Genomic DNA, 23,402 nt, shown 5'->3' with positions numbered 1-23,402 from the left:
CATGTTTGTTTTGGGTGACGCCAAATCGCTGTATTTTCCTCCCCTTTTGGTTGTCAAGAAGATGGCAGCTTCCAGGCAGGCATGAGAGGGAATACTTAATCACAAATCGAATGAACTTGGACTAGTGATTCAAGAGTAGACCCTCAAATCATCTCATTGGAAATAGTGCGTCGAACGAAGTAAGTAATTCGTATTATGGACGTCAGGTTTTGTGACTAGGGGTTTTGTTGTGGCAGACTGCTCGGCCATTTTTCTTGAGGGAGCTTAATGTAGGCCGATTTCAGACACGGCATGATAAATAACAACACTTTGTATGATATTGAATACAATTCGGCTTATTTGAATAAGATATATGTTCAATTGCATTACGCTGGCTATATAATACATGTATATTTATCTAACTGAATTGCATGTAATCGGTGCATGACGCTGTACTAGTACCATTTCCTCGCAAGCTAACATTGTTAGCCAGCTGGCTACGTTAACCTAGCTAGTTAGCCATTACTCTATAGTGGACGCGCGGTTTTGTAATTGATGTGTTGCGAAAATTCCACATTTCAAGTGATGGTGTGCATCCGATTTGTATTCGATTCCTATATAAAGGTGTATATAATGTTAATGTGAAGCAGAAGCGGCAACAGATTGAATGAATGTGTGACAATATGGCGACTCCCAGAGAAGCATGAAAATAGTAATCCACAGTAAACGGGTCTAATTACAAATGCTTTACGAGTATTTAATTGTGGTACACTTCATCCACATATTTACCAATATGACTGTAGTGGGACATGGCTGGTGTACGTTCTTGATGAAGCAGTAGCTAAATTAAGATTTCATCTAACACCGGTATTATTTGTCTTTTTCATTTGTATTCACTTCCGCCATTTTTCAGACTGGCGGAGGTTTGTTTGGTTGTTACAAGATGGCGGCTCCCATGAGTGGCACTGATTAGTTCAGAGTTTTAACTGCAAAATGCTACGGCAAAACACATGACATTTAGAAGGAAATACAATACACCTTTGTTATACGTTGAGTTGTGGTGTCGAATACATATTTATAATTATCTTTTGTTACTATTATGTGTATTGTGGTAATAATAGCCGGCTTTCCCCTTTTTGTGAAGCGTTAGTAAAATGGCTGCTTCCCTGGAGTTTACAATTACAATATTATTTTTCACATGCATCGGTTTTGGTCCCAGCAATCGATTGCATGTGCAGTCTTCACTTTGCAAAATGTGTCTTGTGTTTTGGCTTCACTTCGCAAGTATCAACAATAGACCTGATCAGAACTTGTCAATATTGTTTTGGAATGCTCTTTTAGCTGTATTATTTTTTTTTCATCTGAAGAGGACATGACATTTCCTGGTTCAATGGTGTCTGGGACCACTGGCTCAACTCTGCAGCCACGATGGAAGCGGGTTCTAGGATGGTCTGGGCCTGTGCCTCGGCCAAGACACGGTCACAGAGCCGTTGCTATAAAGGAATTGATGGTGGTTTTTGGAGGAGGAAATGAAGGAATTGTGGATGAATTGCATGTCTACAACACAGGTAAGATAATTTAGCGGGAAATGTAGCCTGACATATTACCTGAGAAACTGTCGCCGCCTGGTGGTACAGAACTGAAAGCGTACAAATAAAAATGGCGCGCTGAAATAAAATGGACGACAGGAGTACTGTTTTGAACACTAAATTATTCTGTATCACATGTGCATGTTGTAATGGATGCACGCAATTTCTGTTCACATGACTACTGATATTTTCCTGAGTAGGAAAGTTAGTTAGGACTATTTGAACATTTTGTTCACAAGAAAGACAGTGGATTGCAGCAATTCCCATGTTTTATGATAGTGTGACTCATGTAGTCAATTTGGACAGCTATACATTCTTCTTATTGTCTATGTTTGTTTAGTTTTTATGAGGGAGAAATTATATTACAATTGACGTTTGAGTTGTTGTTTTTCATCTTTGGGTTATTTCAGATATAAGTACAATGTATAGAATATACAACATGCACTTCTCAGGTGACAGACCTGGCCTGAAGATGCAGGCTGCATTTGTCAGAGATGCTTGGATCGTGCTCAAGTAAATATTTACTCAAAGAGCGTTCGCTTCACACCTCACATCATAGGCCAACGTAGCACTTGACCACCCAACACTGTCACACACAGACTAACATCTACTTATTTAATCTAGCGACAAACCAATGGTTTATCCCTGCGGTTCGTGGTGATATTCCCCCTGGATGTGCTGCATACGGTTTTGTTTGTGATGGCACCCGGCTTCTGGTGTTTGGTGGAATGGTGGAATATGGAAAATACAGCAACGATCTCTATGAGCTACAGGTAATAGAATGCTTACAGCACACTCTCGCTCTAAACATTGGTAGCAATAAAACCAGAGCTAAAATGGCTGTCTTTAAGTACTTATGAATAGATGATTATGTTTACTGGATTACAGCATGCTATTGTCTTTTGCAAATTTTCTTGTATGCTTTTTCTTGCTCAGGCCAGCAGATGGGAATGGAAAAAGTTAAAAGCTAAGTCTCCCAAAAATGGCCCACCTCCCTGTGCTCGACTTGGCCACAGTTTCTCTCTGCTGGGCAACAAGTGCTTCCTGTTTGGAGGGCTGGCTAATGACAGCGAGGACCCCAAAAACAACATCCCTAGGTACAGTTGCCGTAAGAAGGAGACGTGAAATGTGACCAATGTGACAGGAAAAACAGATGGGGCGGGAGGTAGCCTAGCAGTTAAAAGGTTTGAATCCCTGAACCGACTGGGTTAAATATTTGCTGCTGTGCACTTGAGCAAGGCACTTAACCCCAATTGCTCCTGTAAGCCACATGATTAGAGACTGCTAAATTACTAAAATGTAAATGCTATGGAATGGTTTGTAGTAAGCACTGCTTGACTTGGGCAGGAGCTCACTCGAGCTGAGTACCGGCTCCTCAAATATTATACTGCTTGAGCGCCTGTTCCTCTTACAGAATATTATCTCGAAAGTATTGTGGTATTTAGGTGCAGTATTGTCCTGCACCTAAATATAAACATTACCAGCACCCAAAATGAGCACCGGCACCTACACTACCAGTCAAACGTTTTAGAAAACCTACTCATTCAAGAGTTTCTTTATTTTTACTTTTCTACATTGTAGAATAATAGTGAAGATATCAAAATTACGAAATAACACATGGAATCATGTAGTAACCAAAAAAGTGTTCAACAAATCAAAATATATTTGAGTTTCTTCAAATAGCCATATTTTGCTTTGATGGCAGCTTTGCACACTCTTGGCATTCTCTCAACCAGCTTCACCTGGAATGCTTTCCCAAAAGTCTTGACGGAGTTCCCACATATTCTGAGCACTTGTTGGCTGCTTTTCCTTCACTCTGCGGTCCAACTCATCCCAAACCKTCTCAATTTGGTTGATGTCGGGGGATTGTGGCGGCCAGGTCACCTGATGCGGCACTCCATCACTCTCCTTCTTGGTCAAATAGCCCTTACACAGCCTAGAGGTGTGTTGGGTCATTGACATGTAGGGGGGGAAATGATCGTCCCACTAAGCCCAAACCAGATGGGATGACGTATCGCTGCAGAATGCTGTGGTAGACATGCTGGTTAAGTGTACCTTGAATTCTAAATAAATCACAGTGTCACCAGCAAGCACCCCTACACCATAACACCACCACCTCCATGCTTTACGGTGGGAATTACACATGCAGAGATCATCCGTTCACCCACACCACGTCTAACAAAGACATGGCTCTTGGAACCAAAAATCTCAAATTTGGACTCCAGACCAAAAGACAAATTTCCACCGGTCTAATGTCCATTGCTCGTGTTTCTTGGCCCAAGCAAGTCTCTTCTTGTTGGTGTCCATTAGTAGTGGTTTCTTTGCAGCAATTTGACCATGAAGGCCTGATTCATACAGTCTCCTCTGAACAGTTGATGTTGAGATGTGTCTGTTACTTGCACTCTGTGAAGCATTTATTTGGGCTGCAATTTCTGAGGCTGGTAACTCTAATGAACTTATCCTCTGCAGCAGAGGTAACTCTGGGTCTTCCATTCCTGTGGCGATCCTCATAAGAGCCAGTTTCATCATAGCGCTTGATGGTTTTTGCGACTTGAAGAAACTTTCAAACTTATTTTTTCCCCAAAATGTTCCTGATTGGCTGACCTTCATGTCTTCAAGTAATGATGAACTATCGTTTCTCTTTACTTATTTGAGCAGTTCTTGCCATAATATGGACTTGGTCTTTTACCAAATAGGGCTTTCTTCTGTATACCCCCCTACCTTGTCACAACACAACTGGCTCAAACGCATTAAGGAGGAAAGACATTCCACAAATTCACTTTTAAGAAGGCACACCTGTTAATTGTAATGCATTCCAGGTGACTACCTCATGAAGCTGTTTAAGAGACTGCCAAGCGTGTGCAAAGCTGTCAAGGCAAAGGGTGGCTATTTGAAGAATCTCAAATATAAAATATATTTTGATTTGTTTAACCCTTTTTTGTTTATTACATGATTCCATGTGTTATTTCATAGTTTTGATATGTAGAAAATATTAAAAATAAAGAAAAACCCTTGAATCAGTAGATATTCTATTACTTTTGACCTGTAGTGTATTTCAGCAATTGGAAAGACATTTTGACTGAAATCTCTCATCACTAGATACCTGAATGATCTGTACACCCTGGAGCTTCGTGCTGGCTCCAGTGTTGTAGGCTGGGATATACCAATTACTTATGGCGTTTTGCCACCTCCTCGCGAGAGCCACACTGCTGTAGTGTACACAGAAAAGGAGAGCAAGAAATCTCACCTGATCATCTATGGAGGGATGAGTGGCTGTCGTCTGGGAGATCTATGGACTCTTGACATTGGTAGGCTCCTGAGTTAACAGTATTACCAAATTATTAACAGTGAACCCTTTGACATGACTGATTCATTAGAGTAAGAGACAATGTATTTTCTAAATGATCTTGCTCTGTCTGCAGACACCCTGACCTGGACCAAGCCATCGGTGAATGGCACAGCACCTCTGCCCAGGAGTCTCCACTCTGCCATCACCATCACAAACAAGTGAGTTCTCCCAGAATACCTGTTGAAATGARCAATTCAGTGTCTGGGATAACAATCGGTTAAATCTCTCAGCAGTAACCTATTTGGTTACTGCTTGCTTCTGATTTCTTTGTCTGCCTCTCATTGTAGGATGTTTGTTTTTGGGGGATGGGTTCCCCTGGTTATGGATGACGTGAAGGTGGCAACACATGAGAAAGAATGGAAGTGCACAAACACTCTGGCCTGCCTAAATCTTGGTTTGTCTTCCCCATTTTCAGTTATTGGTGCTAGTACTTGCATTCAACCTTACATACTGTCGAGTAATGTTTATCTAGATTTGTGCATTATGAACTGACCTACTTCAACAAGCTCATTCTGAGTGAAAACATTCACTGTGACATTTCTAGGTATCCCCCTTTCCATTGATAAATGGCAGTGTCGCCTGGTGGTCAAATTATTTTACTGTCAGAAAATAAGATTGAACCCTCATGATCCTTTTTACCCCAGACTCCATGGCCTGGGAATCAGTGTTGATGGATACCTTGGAGGACAATATCCCAAGGGCCCGGGCAGGACATTGTTCTGTGTCCATCAACTCTAGGTTGTATGTCTGGAGTGGCCGTGACGGTTACCGTAAAGCATGGAACAACCAAGTCTGCTGTAAAGACCTCTGGTACCTTGAGACAGGTGAGTCACCTTTATTTAGGTAATTTACTCTGATAAAGCAAACCCACATTATTTGCTCAACTGTGCTATTGGTAATGCCTACTCTGCTTCTGTTGATTGTTTATAAGAAATGTGACCATTTTGTCTTTTGGTTACAGAGAGGCCACACGCTCCCTCGAGAGTGCAGCTTGTCCGTGCCAACACCAACTCCCTGGAGGTGAGCTGGGGCGCTGTGTCCACCGCAGACACCTACCTGCTGCAGCTGCAGAAGTACGATATCCCAGCTGCCGCTGCTGCCACCTCCCCGGCCCTCACCGCCACCTCTTCTCTACCAGGGAACTTGCCCAAAAGCCCAGCTGCTCCCTCTGCTCAGAACCTACCACACACAGGTATCACTATGGTGCCCCAAGTTTCCTCCCCTACTATCCTTCCCAACATCCCCAGAAGCCCGCAGACTGCCTCCACAGCTCGTGGGCCAGTTAAAACCATGCATGTCCTACTTGTTCTATGGAGGTTGTTCGTACCAATTTGTGGACTATTGTCACAAATAATTTGCATTGTTCTCTTCTACAGCCCATTGTATTTCAATAATCATAGCCCAAAATGGTATGTAAAAAGAAGGCCTTGAGGGCTCTATACTGAACATTTATTCTGTTGATTTGACAGCAATCTTGAAGGTTGCAGCCCCTCAGTCTGGCACGGGTACCTCCCTTGTCACTGTGCGAGCCAACCAGGCTGTGAAATCCCCTGTCACTGTAACATCACTTCCTCCAGGGGTTCAGATGATGGTTCCTGCCCAGATTGCCCAAGGAACGGTATTTACAGTTGTGAATTGGTTTGGTTATTCAAGGATAAAAAGTTGTCGAGTAATGCCAAGAGAGTATTGTCTCACTCAAGACTATTTGTTTTCCTTTAAGCCAATCGGCAATAGCCCTCAGATGAGTGGCATGGCAGCTTTGGCTGCAGCTGCAGCAGCCACACAAAAGATCCCGCCCTCTTCAGGCACTGTGCTCAACATTCCAGCAGGTGCCACCCTTGTCAAAACCATGGCTGTCTCCCCTGGCTCCACCACAGTCAAGATGTCATCTCCTCTCATGGTAAGACTCATAAAATATCGGTCTGTGAAAATGAAACTCGCTGGCAGAATGTATGGGTTTGTCAGGCAGTCTCTGTCAAGGCCCAATTTAGAATTGACACCTTAACATTTTGTATTTTCTGCTTCCAGGTCAGTAACCCAGCCACTCGCATGCTGAAGACTGCTGCAGCTCAGGTGGGCACAGCGACTGTATCGTCACCCAACTCGCCCAACCGACCCATCATCACTGTGCACAAGTCAGGCACGGTCACCGTAGCCCAGCAACACCAGGTGGTTACCACCATGGTGGGAGGAGTAACCAAGACAATCACCCTGGTCAAGAGCCCCCTTACTATGGGAGGCAGCGGCACTCTGGTGAGAGAACTTGACAGGAACAGTAAGGGAGTACAGGGAGAWGGCTGTGTGAGAAATGTCTCTCCTTATACCCGATCCCACTTAAGGATTTTATATGCATGCCATGAACTGAGAAATAGTTTGGCACACTTTGATTTCTTTTTTTGGTCTTCCACCTGTGTTCATATGACTCTTATATGGCCTAGGCATGAACCCATTATAGAAGATGTGGCTGTGGAAAACTCAGAGAAGGAACAGCTTGAGTTCATAGATCTGCATAACTGTCTGGGTCAGTTAGCATGGAGTAATGTAGCTATCCACACTCACAGTTCAGTTGTTCACATGAGACACTGATCTCCTGACGCTAAGTACTGTGATGTTTTCTGGTGACTCATAAACTTGAGTCTCTCTCCTATGTCAGCAGATTTCCAGCCTTGGCAAGATGATATCTGTGGTACAAACCAAGCCAGTGCAGACATCAGCTGTTACAGGCCAGGCTTCCACTAACCCTCTATCACAGCTCATACAGGTCAGCTATCTTCATGAGTGCAGGAAAAGGAGCTAACTAATCCGCAATGGACAGGCTCAGCCGGCTTTCTGTTGATCATGTTCATAATCCACTTTGTCTCCCATAGACTAAGGGTTCTCTCCCTGCCGGCACCATACTGAAGCTGGTGACTTCAGCAGATGGCAAGCCCACCACCATCATCACCACGTCGCAGGCAGGGGGCACAGGGAACAAATCCACCATCCTGAACATCAGCGGCATGTCGCCCACCACAACCAAACAGGGCACCACCATCATCAAGACCATCCCTATGTCTGCTATTATGAACCAGCCTGGAGCCACAGGTCAGAACCCAATGGCTACATGTTTCAGGGACAATACAACGGGAGCATATGCTGACAGGTATTATTCTTCTTTGTTTTGATAACAGTGACCAGCAGCACAGGGAAGATGCCCTACACCATTCTCACCACCAAGATGATGACCACTGGCACTCCAGGCAAAATCATCACTACCATGCCTAAGCTTGGCACTGCAACTGGCCAACAGGGGCTGACACAGGTACCTCACAGGAATTTCCCTTACAACCTCTTGTAGCAGATGCATATTATTTATATGAATTGTACAATATTTATAGGTGTTGAAGATGTTTCACAGTTTTTACATTTGGGCACTTTCCATTTTAAATATCACATGGCATTTATATTTAGTCTCATACGATACATCTCATACAGCAAGGCCTTTGGAGCAGTTGAAATGCTTGAGTAGTTCTGGGGACTAAATTAGGATCTGCTCTGATTGATGCTACTAATACATTTGGCTCTATCAAATGTCTTGCCCCAGTAGAGGAGTTTTATAGTGCCCCCTAGCGTCTCAATTATACCTCCCCCTTGGTGGTTTTAAGGTGGTTTTGAAGGGCGCTCCGGGCCAACCTGGCACCATTCTGCGCACTGTACCCATGGGTGGAGTCCGACTCGTCACCCCGGTTACGATGACTTCTGTCAAGCCCAATGTAACTACACTGGTCGTCAAGGGAACAACTGGTATGGATGACATTTCATAATTACTCCTTGATTGAAGATGGCAAATGGTCTGTTCAATTAATAAGTATGCAGTAAAAGAAATTCAGGCCACGTTCCATCCAGCTGTCTGCCCTTTGAGTTTGTGATTTATTTGTTCCCCAAGGTATCACCACCCTGGGGACAGTCACAGGCACTGTCTGCTCCAGCCTGGCAGGGGGCAGTGTAGCCAGTGCCAATGCCTCTCTGGCAACTCCCATCACCACCCTGGGCACCATCGCCACCCTGCCCAGCCAAGTCATTAACCCCACGGCCATCACTGTGTCAGCGGCCCAGGCCAGTCTGACCACAGTCACTACCCTGTCCACCTCCACCATGGTAAGACAGCTAGGGGCTATTCTTTATACAGAAATGTAGATGTAGCTCCAATTTATGTTTTTGAGAATTGGAACATGAAATGTCATGCTGCCCTATGTGGAGCACTTTTTTAATGGGTTTTCTCAGTCAATAGCTGATATTCTCTCATTGCAGTCGGGGAACCAGCCAACCCAGGTGACTCTAATCACCACCCCCAGCGGGGTTGAAGCTCAGCCAGTGCAGGACCTGCCCGTGTCCTTCCTGGCCTCCCCCACCCCTGAGCAGCCCTCCACTGAGGCCGGGGATGCCCCTGGTACTGTCACCATGGTCTGCTCCAACCCTCCCTGTGAGACTCACGAGACTGGTACCACCAACACCGCAACGACCTCTTCCACCAACATGGGAGGGGCAATGAGGGTGTGTACAAGCCCTCCGTCAGAGACCCATGAGACGGGCACCACTAACACCTCGACCACCGCCCACTCCATCATGGGAACTAACAAAATGGATACTGTCCAGAGTAGCTCATCTCACCCCCCATCTCTGTACTCCTCTACCCCTCAGACAACCACCTCTGCTTACCCCGGAACCGCCACAGGCAACCAGGGACCAGAGAACCTGTGTACCGGCACCACCTTCACCCCCGCCACAGCACACTCTAACATGGGCTCAGCCCAGACCGGCACTGTGCAGAGTCCCAATCAGCCAGCCGTGGGCCTTACAGTTTGCTCTAACCCACCCTGCGAGACACATGAAACGGGCACAACCAACACTGCCACTCAGTCCTCGTCCGGCATGGGTAACGGGCAGACTAGCACTGTGCAGAAAGTGTGCTCAAACCCACCCTGCGAGACCCACGAAACGGGGACCACCAACACCCCATCCCAGGCCAGTTCCAACATGGCTGGGAACCAGACAGGAACAGTGACGGTGCAGGGGGTGTGTTCAAACCCCCCCTGTGAAACCCACGAGACTGGCACCACCAACACGGCAACTACTGCCACAGGTATAACGCTAGAATACATACTTGTTGTTTTCAGTGTTTTTATTTTTAAAAAACAGGATCATGTTTTAGGGTTATTTCATGGACTGTGTTAATGCGTGTCCTACAGCAGATGGAGCAGACGGTGGCACCAGCTGTACAGAGATTCCCTCCACTACTGCATCAGGAACAACCCCAGCCACCATCCAGAGCAGAGCTATCACTACTGTGACCCAGTCCACACCAGCCCCAGGGCCCTCAGTACCTGTAAAAGAACCACTAATAATACTTTGCCAGTCTAGACTACTGATGCACTAGCAATTTCAGAATTGTCATGCTACGGGTTTAGTTATAAATCACACACTGGCATGGTTAGGCAAATTATCAGCAACTAATGCCAAAAATAAATGCATTATATGGACAATTCAGTCATCTTGGCCATTTTAAGAATTTGCACTCTTGCTAACTTCTACCCTTGTATCTCCAGTCCATTTCTTTGATCACTGAGGGTGCAGCAGTTTCCACAGAAGAGCCCATGCAGACTGATGCGGCCACAGAGGGGGGAGACACCGCTATGGAGACTGGGTTGCCCCCAGAGCTGATGTCAGAGGGACAGATAGGAACAGGTCTGTCTGCAGAGGAGCTGGCTGCGACTGCAGCAGCACAGGCTGCAGCCACTGAGGAGGCCCAGGCCCGGGCCATCCAGGCAGTTCTCCAGGCAGCACAGCAGGCTGCCATGAGTAAGTATGGCCCTCAGATTGTTGGTAAATTATAGAGATGAATTTCAAGACTTTACATGTGTGTGAAGACAACCGCTCCCCATTTACATTTTGGTAATTTAGCAGACACTCTTATCCAGAGCGACTTACCAAAGCAATTAGGGTTTAGTGCCTTGCTCAAGGGCACATCGACAGATTTTCCACCTAGTCAGCTCAGGGATTCAAACCAGCAACCTTTCGGTTGCTGGCCCAATGGTCTTGAACCGCTAGGCTACCTGCCGCCCCAACTGCCGTAGTCTCACAATCAAAATGTACGTTCTCTGCATGCATAGACGAGGGTAATTCTGGCTCGGACGGACAGCAGACCACCACAATCCCCATCGTTCTGACCCAGCAAGAGCTGGCAGCCCTGGTCCATCAGCAGCAGCAGCTCCAGGAGGCTCAGGCCCAGGCTCAGGCCCAGCAGCAAGGAAACGCCCAAGCCCTGCCCACTGAGGGCCTGGCCCCCGCAGACAGCCTGAATGACCCCACGTCTGAGAGCAACGGACACAACGAGATGGCTGCAGCCGTTTCCAGCGCTGTGGCGTCACTGCTGCCGCGCACCTCCACGGAGAGTAAGTCTTTCTATATATACTGTATTTCTTTCTTACTGCTAGTGTTTTTCCAGGTCCTAACTTGACCTCTCTCTTGTGTCGTATTGACTCTGCAGCTCTGGCCCCCTCAAGCACATTTGCTGTTTCCAGTCCAGCCAACCTGCAACCTGCAGCTTCTCTAGCAGAGGTTGCCAATGGCATCGAGGGCAGGGTGAGTACCAATATTGGACCTGTTTTTATCCTGCCAGTTTGATGATCAGAATTTGAGAGGAACGTTGAATGGCATAGCATGTTCTAACTCCCTTTTTGTCTCTGTCATACAGAAGCTAGACCCTCAACCAGCCAATATCAAGACACTTGTAAAAAAAGAGAACCAGTGGTTCGATGTTGGAATTGTTAAGGTGACAAACATGGTGGTCACACACTTCTTCATCCCAGGGGATGATTCTCAAGTAGAGGTAAGCCTCAAAGATGGATTCATCTCCCGAGGGTCACAGTGGTCTAAGGCACTGTATCGCTGTACCTGAGGCATCACTACAGACACTGGTTCGATCTCAGGCTGTGTAACAACCGACCATGACCGGGAGTCCCATAGGGCGGTGTACAATTGGCCCAGCGTCGTCCAGGTTAGGGAAGGGTTTGGCCAGGGGGGCTTTACTTGGTTCGTCGCTCTCTTGTGACTCCTTGTGGCGGGCCGGGCGCCTGCAGGCTGACTCCGGTCGTCAGTTGAACAGTGTTTCCTCCGACACATTGGTGCAGCTGGCTTCCGGTTGAAATGGCCGGTTGTTAAGAAGCCAGGTTAGGCGGGTCATGTTTCGGAGGAAGCATGACTCGACCGTCACTTCTCCCTAGCCTGTTGGGGAATTGCAGCGACGAGACAAGATCGTAATTGGATATCACGAAAATGGGGAGAGAAAGGGGGTGATTTTTTTTTTTATGGATGGATTCATGCCTTTATGGCTTAGAGATCAGTGAGTTTGCTGCAGCACCAACGATGTGTGTGTTGTAGGATGACTCGGGCGCCATTCCAGACTATAACCAGATGAAGAAAATGGAGCTGCAGCCTGGCACAGCTTACAAGTTCCGTGTTGCTGGCATCAATGCTTGTGGTCGTGGTTCCGTCTCAGAGATCTCTGCTTTCAAGACCTGTCTACCAGGCTTCCCCGGAGCACCTTGTGCCATCAAAATCAGCAAGGTAAAACTATGCAAATTAGTCATGAAACAATTACTGTATTTGAACACCCTTGACAAATCACAAGTTGTCAACTTTTTCTAGGTTTGATGGAATGTTGATGGTATTTTTGCTGGTTTTGCATTAAAACAACAGTTCAATCTTTTCCCCCTCAGAGCCCAGATGGTGCCCACCTCACCTGGGAGCCTCCTTCGGTGACATCAGGGAAGATCATTGAGTATTCTGTGTACCTGGCCATCCAAAGCACCCAGACAGCCGAGCCCAAGACCTCCACCCCAGCCCAGCTGGCCTTCATGCGGGTGTACTGTGGGCCCAACCCCTCCTGTCTGGTGCAGTCCACCAGCCTTTCGAACGCCCACATAGACTACACCACCAAGCCCGCCATCATCTTCCGCATTGCCGCGCGCAACGAGAAGGGCTATGGCCCTGCCACACAAGTCCGATGGCTGCAAGGTGGGCAGACTGATTTTTTTTAGAAATTCTGCTGTTCAACAAAATAGAGCAGTGTCTTGTCAATCATAATTATGGTTGTACTTGATTGGGTTGTGTTTTTAAGTACGGTTTCTCTTGAATGGATTTCTCCCCCCTTTTCAGAGTCCAGCAAAGATGGCGCCTCGGCAAAACCTGCCCCAAAAAGACCAGCAGTGTCCTCACCTGATGTGTAAGTACCTGGTTCCATCTAGCCTACATTACATCACTCACTGGTCACTCGACAATGGCAAATTATCTTAAAAATAAATGTTTTGCTTTGTCTGCACTGCAGTAAGGCTGCTGGTCAAAAGAAAGCAAGAACGGACCAGTGAGATGGCCCAGATGACCCCCCCCCCGCCCTACTCGTTGTCCTTTTTGAACAGGAAGACTTCATCCTCATCCTGGCTTCACCCCATCTACGAGTTGACCCACAACCAGCCAGCAACATAAGCAAAATGGCAGCAGAAACCCTAGATGAAAATCAACAAGAGAGAGAGTTCTGTAGGCAAGACAATTTTTTTTGTAGAGCAACACAAATTAAAAAAGCACATTATAGCTTTTACTTCATTAGTCTTTTTTGTTTATTTTCTTTGCTTTCCCCCTAGCTACTTTTATTATACATATTTTTGGCTAGTTTCAGTAGTTGTAGAGAAACATTTGCAGCATCACAAGCTGTGAGCCGGCCTGAGCTTAATGTTACTTTTATTTTTGCATATTTGGGGGGTGTAGAGAGAGAGACTACATGAGATGATATACAGTTTGAGCATGTGCTGAACAGGAGGCAGTTTTGGTTTAGATGGGAGGAACCATCAAAATGGAAAAATAAAGCACTTGTCCTCAAAAGGGGAAATGTTTTCCCTCAAGCAGAAATGTTCTTCAATTAAGAAACCAATATATACAAACATCATACTGGACTCCAGTCTCCTGGTAATCTCATCACTGTGCTTTTGCCCCGAGATGAGGACTGATGGCTCTGAAGTGGAGAAAGGATTTAATGACAAAGGAAGACATTTGTAGAGGAACAGAGACTTTGCTAAGACTGAGACTTGCAGCATACACACAACAAATATTGCAAAATCTTCCCKAAAATTTTGTAAGCGATGATGCAGATCTTTGCGTAGTTTATTTTTCTATTTTTTAAGCTTTTCCCTGTGTCTATCACCATGCATTTTTAAAATGTAAACTACTTTTATTTGTTTTGTTTATTATTGTTCATCCCCATAGTTCAAGTGTTTGTGGGAAGAGGGGTGGCAGTGCTGAGGTAGGCACTATATTTTAAAATATTTGTTTTGATCAGTTGTATGTTCTTGTTGTGTCAGAGTGTATGGAAAAATTAAGGCTTTTGTATTTGTGCTGACTAGGACCGCAAATGTAATAGGACTGAAGGGTATTTGAAATAGACCTGTGGAGAGGAGTGCATTTTGTTTACTATGTTTGACACAATGTTTGTGTTGCTGTGTGTACAGCGACACAAACATGGACAATTTAATGAAGAAAAATATTTTCAGTCCCACATTCCTTCCTTCCCACCCCAATACACCACCTTTCCAATTAGTAATCTGTATACGCTTTGCTTTTGGGGTCATTCATTTGAGTACCCTAAATTTATTTTAGACCAAGAAAGAATATATTTGGAGACTTTTGTTCCTTATACTGTTGCAGAAGATGTATGTGAAACCACCAAATAAAACATGTATTACATTTTTTTAGGCTCTGTATTTTACCAATTACAGAAGTGAGATGTGCAAGTTATTTCTGAGAAGTTTACCTGTATGTCTTTAAATTGGTATGTCTTGGTGGGAAGGAAGATGAATAGCCAGAGTTTGGACTCACTTGTAAATTAGTTCTTCCATAGCAAGAATAAAATATATTTGCCTTTTATACAATTACCTGTACCAAAAAGTTTTTACATGTTTGTCATCTCTCGATTGCCTTTTGTGTCATGACTTATATATAAAAATAAAAAAAACATTGTGTGTGTGTGTATAAGTATATATATATATAGTCTCCCTGATCAATTGCTATGACTTTCTTTGTTAAACAGATTTGCTCAAAATCACATCAAGGTGCATTACCAGTACCAAAATATTTGTACTCAGGATCAATCAACCCATGGAGTTTTATAGAGAGGGAAGTCTTGGAGTGGTAATGACTGTATTCATTAGTTTGTAAAATAAAGATCGTTTTCAGAATGGAAATAGCCAGATTGGGTAATGAAGCCATGGGTGAACTTGCTACCTCTTAGGATTGTAGTACTTGCACCTTGATTTCAAGTCTCCAGATTTACTTCTATAATGAAAACCCTATTTCATATACATCCATGATTTTGAGCAAAACTAGACATGCATGCAACAAAAAAAAACTTGTTTGTTCCTTTCTATGTGGTATACAAATGTGTCTGTTCTTTTCTTCCACAGTACATCTACAGAGTCACTGATTTTTACACCCTTGTTAGGTCGGTCATCAACAGTGCTGAGTTCTCTGGACTTCCTTCCACACTGGGGCAGGTGCTGGTCTTAGCACTGACACTTGTGTATTTCTTCCGGCTGTTTGCAGGTTATCTGGAATTGTCCTGTATTTTCCAATGTGTCTTTTTTGTACTGTAGGAAGTAATGTGGTTTTTATCAAAATAAACTTGTTAAACATTCCAGTCATTTTGGGATACCTTGATACCAAGGTTATTATAGTTTTGCGTTTTAATATTTGTTTTTATTTCTACATTTTCCCCCCCTGAATTTAATTTGAAATTCTGTTTAGTTTCAGTAATTTTTCTGACTTGATTTGCTAGAGTTGTATACAAATATTTCAGTTTAGTTTTTATATTATTTCGTTTTAGGGACAGAACCTGTATGGGAGGCTGTATTGTTTTGGGGGGGATGTTACTACAGGGGGGCCATTGTAAGGTGAAGGGTCAGGTCATATGCTAGATTAGGTTTAAATGATAAAGCCAATGGCCCTATTTGAGAAACCGTGATGTATCATGGGTAAATTGTTCTACAATGATGATTTATGATGCAAGGTGATTTGTAGATTAGTCTGCCTCTCCTTTAAAGTGGCTGCAAAGTCAAACGCGCCCAGTATCAATGGATCCATCCATACTTGTGAACCTAAGCAACTATTTAAATGTATATAGGTTATCCGGCACAAAATGTGTATCAGCCAATTCAAATCGTCGATTTACTTGCACGTGACAGAACGCTAAATTGTATGGAGGTCAATGAGTCGAATTTTAGCTATAAAAAAATGTAATGGCTTATTTGCTACATGAGGTTTATTTGATTGAATAGAAGTTTCACAATGCTTAAGTTACGAGTGTACTGATAGTAGTACACGTGACCCTATACGTTGTCTCATTGTTGTCATTGATCAGGCGTACTGTTGTGTCGTCAACAAACTTAATGACGGTGTTGGAGTCTTGCTTGGCCACACAGTCATGGGTGAACAGGGAGTACAGGAGGGGACTAAGCATGCACCCCTGAGGGGGCCCCATGTTGGGGATCAGCGTGGCAGATGTGTTGTTGCCTACCCTTACAACCTGGGGGTGGCACGTCAGGAAGTCCAGGATCCAGTTGCAGAGGGTGGTGTTTAGTCCCAGGGTTCTTAGATTGCAGATGAGCTTTGTGGGCACAATGGTGTTGAACGCTGAGCTGTAGTCAATGAACAGCATTCTCCCAGTTGGGAAAGGGCAGTATGGATTGCGATTGCGTTATATGTGTCTGTTGGGGCGGTATGCAAATTGGAGTGGGTCTAGGGTTTCTGGGATGATGGTGTTGATGTGAGCCATGACCAGCCTTTCAAAGCACTTAATGGATCACAATGTGAGTGCTACGTAGTCATTTAGGCAGGTTTTCTGTGTAATGTGCCTGGACCACGTAATTGTCGCAGATTGTGGCAAGGGTTCGAATCTCATATGAGCACCCCCTTTGGAAATGTAGATATACATGTATGGTGTTGAAAAGGGACGCCAACAGTTTGAAAATTAAGATTATGAATTTAATATGGAGCTATTTCTTTTGTCAGACTTTCACAAAACACACATTATATTCAGTATTATGATTATAATAAGATTCATACATCCATACAGTAACATAGTAGAATTCTGTTTAGTTATAGTTCTAAGTTAAATGTATACATAATTTAGTCATTATTCATAAAAATCCCATAACAATTGCCTAATAATCATATTGCATAGGCAATATGACATGGACGTGTACATTTAAATGTAGGATTACAACATTTGAATAATAATCTGCTTTGTATACGTTATTTGACTCGAGGAGGATGAGCATGACAAAGTGTACAGTAGTATTGTAGTTTGCACTCTCGTTATCATCAGGTTGGTTGCAACCATTGCAGTATTGCAGTTATTTTTAAATAAGTTTATCACGAGTCCAGAGGACTCGAATCAACAGTCTTACTGTATGAAGACACTTGGCTGTCATTAGTATATTCTTGTGAAAGTGTTCACCCCCCTTGGCATTTTTCCTATTTTGTTGCCTTACAATCTGGAATTAAAATAGATTTTTGGGGGGTTTGTATCATTTGAATTACACAACATACCCACCACTTTGAAGATGCAAAGTATGTTTTATTGTGAAACAAACAAGTAATAAGACAAAACATCAAACTTGAGCTTGCATAAATATTCACCCCCCCCCCAAAGTCAATACTTTGTAGAGCCACCTTTTGCAGCAATTACAGCTGCAAGTCTCTTGCGGTATGTCTCTATAAACTTGACACAACTATAGCCACTGGGATTTTTGCCCATTCTTCAAGGCAAAACTGCTCCAGCTCCTTCAAGTTGGATGGGTTCCGCTGGTGTATAGCAATCTTTAAGTCATACCACAGATTCTCAATTGGATTGAGGTCTGGGCTTTGACTAGGCCATTCCAAGACATTTAAATGTTTCCCCTTAAACCACTCAAGTGTTGCTTTAGCAGTATGCTTAGGGTCATTGTCCTGCTGGAAGGTGAACCTCCGTCCCAGTCTCAAATCTCTGGAAGACTCAAACAGGTTTCCCTCAAGCAAGAATTTCCCTATATTTAGAGCCATCCATCATTCCTTAAATTCTGACCAGTTTCCCAGTCCCTGTCGATGAAAAATATCCCCACAGCATGATGCTGCCACCACCATGCTTCACTGTGGGGATGGTGTTCTCGGGGTGATGAGAGGTGTTGGGTTTGCTCCAGACATAGCATTTTCCTTCATGGCCAAAAAGCTCAATTTTAGTCTCATCTGACCAGAGTATCTTCTTCCATATGTTTGGAGAGTCTCCCACATGCCTTTTGGCGAACACCAAACGTGTTTGCTTATTTTTTTCTTTAAGCAATGTTTTTTTTTCTGGCCACTCTTCCGTAAAGCCCAGCTCTGTGGAGTGTACGGCTTAAAGTGGTCCTATGGACAGATACTCCAATCTCTGCTGTGGAGGTTTGCAGCTCCTTCAGGGTTATTTTTGGTCTCTTTGTTGCCTCTCTGATTAATGCCCTCCTTGCCTGGTCTGTGAATTTTATTGGGCAGCACTCTCTTGGCAGGTTTGTTGTGGTGCCATATTCTTTCCATTTTTTTATATAATGGATTTAATGGTGCTCTGTTGGATGTTCAAAGTTTCAGATATTTTTTTAGAACCCAACCCTGATCTCGACGTCTCCACAACTTTGTCCCTGACCTTTGGAGAGCTCCTTGGTCTTCATGGTGTCGCTTACTTGGTGGTGCCCCTTGCTTAGTGGTGTTTCAGAACAGGTGTATATATACTGAGATCATGTGAGAGATCATGTGATACTTAGATTGCACACAGGTGGACTTTATTTAACTAATTATGTGACTTCTGATGGTAATTGGTTGCACCAGATCTTATTTAGGGGCTTCATAGCAAAGGGGGTGAATACATATTGACGCACCACTTTTCWTTTTTTTTTTGTTACAAGTAATTTTTTWAATTTCACTTCACCAATTTAGACTATTTTGTGTATGTCCATTACATGAAATCCAAATAAAAATCCATTTAAATTACAGGTTATAATGCAACAAAATAGGAAAAATGCCAAGGGGGATGAATACTTTTGCAAGGCACTGTACATACAGGCCTACAGTGTTTTATAGGCTTTGCATTATTATAATCATCCACTTCCTCAAATGCATTTTGAAGAAAGCACTGGCAATTAACAGTTTTTCCTCAACAGATGACAGGGGGGCTCAAACCCACAATTTCGAGTCAACCGCTTTAGCAGTTTGTGCCACCAAGATGTGATGGTGATAATCTTAGCCTACATGAATGCAATTTGTGAAATCCATAAGGCTCTTACTGTTGTAAGGATCTAATAGATATGTTTCCCATGAAAGCACATGGATGTGTGTGAAGCAGATAAACAAAAATTGTGCCAGGACATAACTGCCACCTGTTGAGGTTAGCACAACCAACCTTGTCTCCCATTAATTATGTAATAGACGCAGTCATTCTGGGTCTGTTTTGAGCCCCACCTGTTTAGCTAAAAAACTATAGAGTCGCGGCCGGCTGCGACAGAGCCTGGGCGCGAACCCAGAGTCTCTGGTGGCGCGCTTGCGCTGCGATGCAGTGCCCTAGACCACTGCGCCACATTGTATGATTTTTAAGTAATTAATTTGCATTTTATTGCATGACATAAGTATTTGATCACCTACCAACCAGTAAAAATTCCGGCTCGCACAGACCTGTTAGTTTTTCTTTAAGAAGCCCTCCTGTTCTCCACTCATTACCTGTATTAACTGCACCTGTTTGAACTCGTTACCTGTATAAAAGACACTGTCCACACACTCAATCAAACAGACTCCAACCTCTCCACAATGCCAAGACCAGAGAGCTGTGTAAGGACATCAGGGATAAAATTGTAGACCTGCACAAGGCCGGGATGGGCTACAGGACAATAGGCAAGCAGCTTGGTGAGAAGGCAACAACTGTTGGCGCAATTATTAGAAAATGGAAAAGTTCAAGATGACGGTCAATCACCCTCGGTCTGGGGCTCCATGCAAGATCTCACCTCGTGGGGCATCAATGATCATGAGGAAGGTGAGGGATCAGCCCAGAACTACACGGCAGGACCTGGTCAATGACCTGAAGAGAGCTGGGACCACAGTCTCAAAGAAAACCATTAGTAACACACTACGCCGTCATGGATTAAAATCCTGCAGCGCACGCAAGGTCCCCCTGCTCAAGCCAGCGCATGTCCAGGCCTGTCTGAAGTTTGCCAATGACCATCTGGATGTCCAGAGGAGGAATGGGAGAAGGTCATGTGGTCTGATGAGACAAATATAGAGCTTTTGGTCTAAACTCACTCGCCGTGTTTGGAGGAAGAAGAAGGATGAGTACAACCCAAGAACACCATCCCAACCGTGAAGCATGGAGGTGGAAACATCATTCTTTGGGGATGCTTTTCTGCAAAGGGGACAGGACGACTGCACCATATTGAGGGGAGGATGGATGGGGCCATGTATCGCGAGATCTTGGCCAACAACCTCCTTCCTCAGTAAGAGCATTGAAGATGGGTCGTGGCTGGGTCTTCCAGCATGACAACGACCCGAAACACACAGCCAGGGCAACTAAGGAGTGGCTCCGTAAGAAGCATTTCAAGGTCCTGGAGTGGCCTAGCCAGTCTCCAGACCTGAACCCAATAGAAAATCTTTGGAGGGAGCTGAAAGTCCGATTGCCCAGCGACAGCCCCGAAACCTGAAGGATCTGGAGAAGGTCTGTATGGAGGAGTGGGCCAAAATCCCTGCTGCAGTGTGTGCAAACCTGGTCAAGATCTACAGGAAACATATGATCTCTGTAATTGCAAACAAAGGTTTCTTACCAAATATTAAGTTCTGCTTTTCTGATGTATCAAATACTTATGTCATGCAATAAAATGCAAATTAATTACTTAAAAATCATACAATGTGATTTTCTGTTTTTTTGTTTTATATTCCATCTCTCACAGTTGAAGTGTACCTATGATAAAAATGACAGACCTCTACATGCTTTGTAAGTAGGAAAACCTGCAAAATCGGCAGTGTATCAAATACTTGTTCTCCCCACTGTATGTGCCTGTTTTGCATGTTATTTTGGCATTTCAACATGTCACATATCAATTTGCAAACAATATATAAAATAATTTGTTAATAAAGCTGCATACAAATATGTTCTCTTTTTTGCTTTTTTGAGTAAGGCAGCTACAAAATGCAGGTTTTTCAGCCTAGCTCCATGCTTTCTGTGGTGTTGGGGCATCCAGCGGAAAATACGGAGCGTAGGGGTTGGTAATGTTGTCTAGTTGCACTGTTATTGGCTCAGTGTTCTGTCACTCATGGGCACATTATGTCACCACAAAATCTACAGGGAGAGCTAAAAAGATTTCTAGCTCCTTGGGTGCTGCCATAGAGAAGTGCCCATCCAAGAAGGCCACAGATAAAATGACGTCAAATCACGTTATATCTACCGTAGCTTTGATTGGACTGGTCATGTCATGTTAACCATAGAAAGAAGTCTGGTGACTATTTCTAGTGTCAATTTTAGATCAATGCTATGCATTTTCAGCCATTCCTGAACCTGAGACCAGACACAGGCTACCTGAGGGCAATACCAAAATAAATGGTCTATTGATTCTGTATCCTCACAACAGAATCTGCAGAGCTTCGATGATTTTATGCCCCAAATATTCAACATTTTGTTGGTGGCAAGAATTCTATATAATAATTTTAGCTGAAAAGCACAAAGTCTTGAATCTTGCATTGTTTTATATATCAACTCATACACCCTGTACCATGGAATCGGTACATCAAAAATCTCTTCCCAACTATTTTGCAATCTGTATGGCACAGTTGTCAACATCCTGGTCCTCAAATGAAACTGGTATACTTTCCTATTTATGCTATTTTTATTCCTCCACCAGTTTTGATCCTTTATATTGGGCAGACAGACCAGTTCCCTACCTCCTCCCGCTGCCACCTGCCTCCTCCATTTTTGGGGTAATACTGTAATCAATTGGTTGTACTCTTGGATTGAGCAGACCTTCTCGTACAATTCTGATAACTCCATGAATGACATAACTCTCCCATTCCAATTTACAATATAATTAAGAACAAAATACTATTTTCAAACATCTTTCCCATAAATACAGGTATTTTATCAACAAGCACATTTGAGTTCAGCAATAATATTTGTTGTAATATATGTTCTATCTTTTCAAGGGCATGAAATTTAAATTGTAGCCAGCTCTGCAATGCTTGTTTGGAAAAGAGAGATACTTTGACAAAAGTATAATTTTCAATTAATCGAAAATGAGAAATGGCAATCTGCACTAAGGCAACAAGGCAAATTTGAAACAATCTCGAGCACCGAGCCAGCCCCACGCACCAGCCCTCCGGTGCCGGCACAACGTACCAGGCCTCCAGTTCCTGTTCCACGCACTCGCCTAGAGGTGCGTGTTCCCAGCCCGGTACCACCAGTTCCGGCACCACGCACCAGGCCTACTGTGCGCCTCCAGAGTCCAGTATGCCCTGTTCCTGCTCCCGCCCTGCGCCTGAGTGCGTGTTCCCAGCCGGTACCCCACCAGTTCCGGCACCACGCACCAGGCTACTGTGCGCCTCGGCGGCCTGAGTTCCTCCCTGTCAGCGCCGCCTGAGCCGTCCGTCCCCTGTCCAGCGCCGCCTGAGCGCGTCCCTGTCCACGTGCGCGGCGCCGTGAGCCGCCCGTCCTGTCCAGCGCCGTCTGAGCCGCCGTCGCTGTCCGCCCGTCTTCGAGCGCGCCCGTCTGTCAGCGTCGTCTGACGCCCGTCTGTCCAGCGCCGTCTGTGCCGCCCACTGTCAGCGCCGTCTGAGCACCCGTGCTGTCAGAGACCGTCAGAGCGCCCGTCCGTCCTGACCCGCTAGAGGCGCCGCGTCCAGTCAGAGCGCCGCCAAAGCGCTGCAGTCAGCGACGGCCAGAGCCGCCGCCAGTCAGGAGCCGCCCGCCGTCAGAGCGCGCCAGAAGCCGCCCGTCAGTCAGGAGCCGCAGAGCCGCGCGCAGTCAGGAGCCGCCGCGTCAGGAGGCCGCCCGTCAGTCAGGAGCCGCCAGCAGCCGCCCGCTCAGTCAGGAGCCGGCCAGACGCCCCCGCCAGCAGGCACGCCGCAGTCAGGCACGCGCCGCGCACGCCAGAGCCCCGCAGTCAGGAGCTGCCAGAGCCGCCCGCCAGACAGGAGCTGCAGAGCCGCCCGCCGTCAGTCAGGAGCTGCCAGAGCTGCCCCTCAGTCCGGAGCTGCCCCTCAGTCCGGAACTGCCCTCAGTCCGAGCTGCCCCTCAGTCCGGAGCTGCCTCAGTCCGGAGTGCCCTCCGTCCGGAGCTGCCCAGTCCAGTGGGGCCCTTTAGTAGGGTTGCCAGTCCTAGGTCGGCGGCGAGGGTCGCGTTAAGACGCTACTCGGAGCGGCTA

At 45.1% G+C, this 23,402-nt stretch overlaps 1 protein-coding gene across 12 annotated transcripts; it reads left to right on the top strand.

Moving 5' to 3' along the window:
• Positions 1-36: 36 nt before the first annotated feature.
• Positions 37-15,644, top strand: LOC111969075 (host cell factor 1). 12 transcript variants are annotated; one of them, XM_023995048.2, is made up of 28 exons: positions 38-179; positions 1,347-1,547; positions 2,193-2,341; positions 2,505-2,665; positions 4,668-4,876; positions 4,991-5,075; positions 5,151-5,311; positions 5,562-5,741; positions 5,879-6,109; positions 6,387-6,535; positions 6,638-6,817; positions 6,946-7,170; positions 7,571-7,678; positions 7,785-8,001; positions 8,088-8,218; positions 8,562-8,700; positions 8,843-9,054; positions 9,208-9,450; positions 9,598-10,039; positions 10,149-10,282; positions 10,503-10,755; positions 11,067-11,348; positions 11,444-11,538; positions 11,651-11,785; positions 12,337-12,522; positions 12,675-12,972; positions 13,114-13,180; positions 13,283-15,644. In XM_023995048.2, the coding sequence occupies exons 2-28, from the start codon at positions 1,352-1,354 to the stop codon at positions 13,320-13,322; spliced, it is 4,908 nt and encodes a 1,635-aa protein (XP_023850816.1). In that variant the 5' UTR covers positions 38-179; positions 1,347-1,351; the 3' UTR covers positions 13,323-15,644. The 12 variants fall into 12 exon arrangements, with proteins under 12 accessions (XP_023850794.1, XP_023850801.1, XP_023850816.1 ...); XM_023995042.2 differs by having other exon boundaries at positions 10,146-10,282; XM_023995026.2 differs by having other exon boundaries at positions 37-179; positions 7,574-7,678; positions 9,208-10,039; positions 10,146-10,282.
• Positions 15,645-23,402: the final 7,758 nt, after the last annotated feature.

Source organism: Salvelinus sp. IW2-2015, linkage group LG1 (genome assembly GCF_002910315.2).
Source record: "Salvelinus sp. IW2-2015 linkage group LG1, ASM291031v2, whole genome shotgun sequence".
Taxonomy (NCBI): domain Eukaryota; kingdom Metazoa; phylum Chordata; class Actinopteri; order Salmoniformes; family Salmonidae; genus Salvelinus; species Salvelinus sp. IW2-2015.
This window is presented reverse-complemented; position numbering and strand designations above follow the sequence as displayed.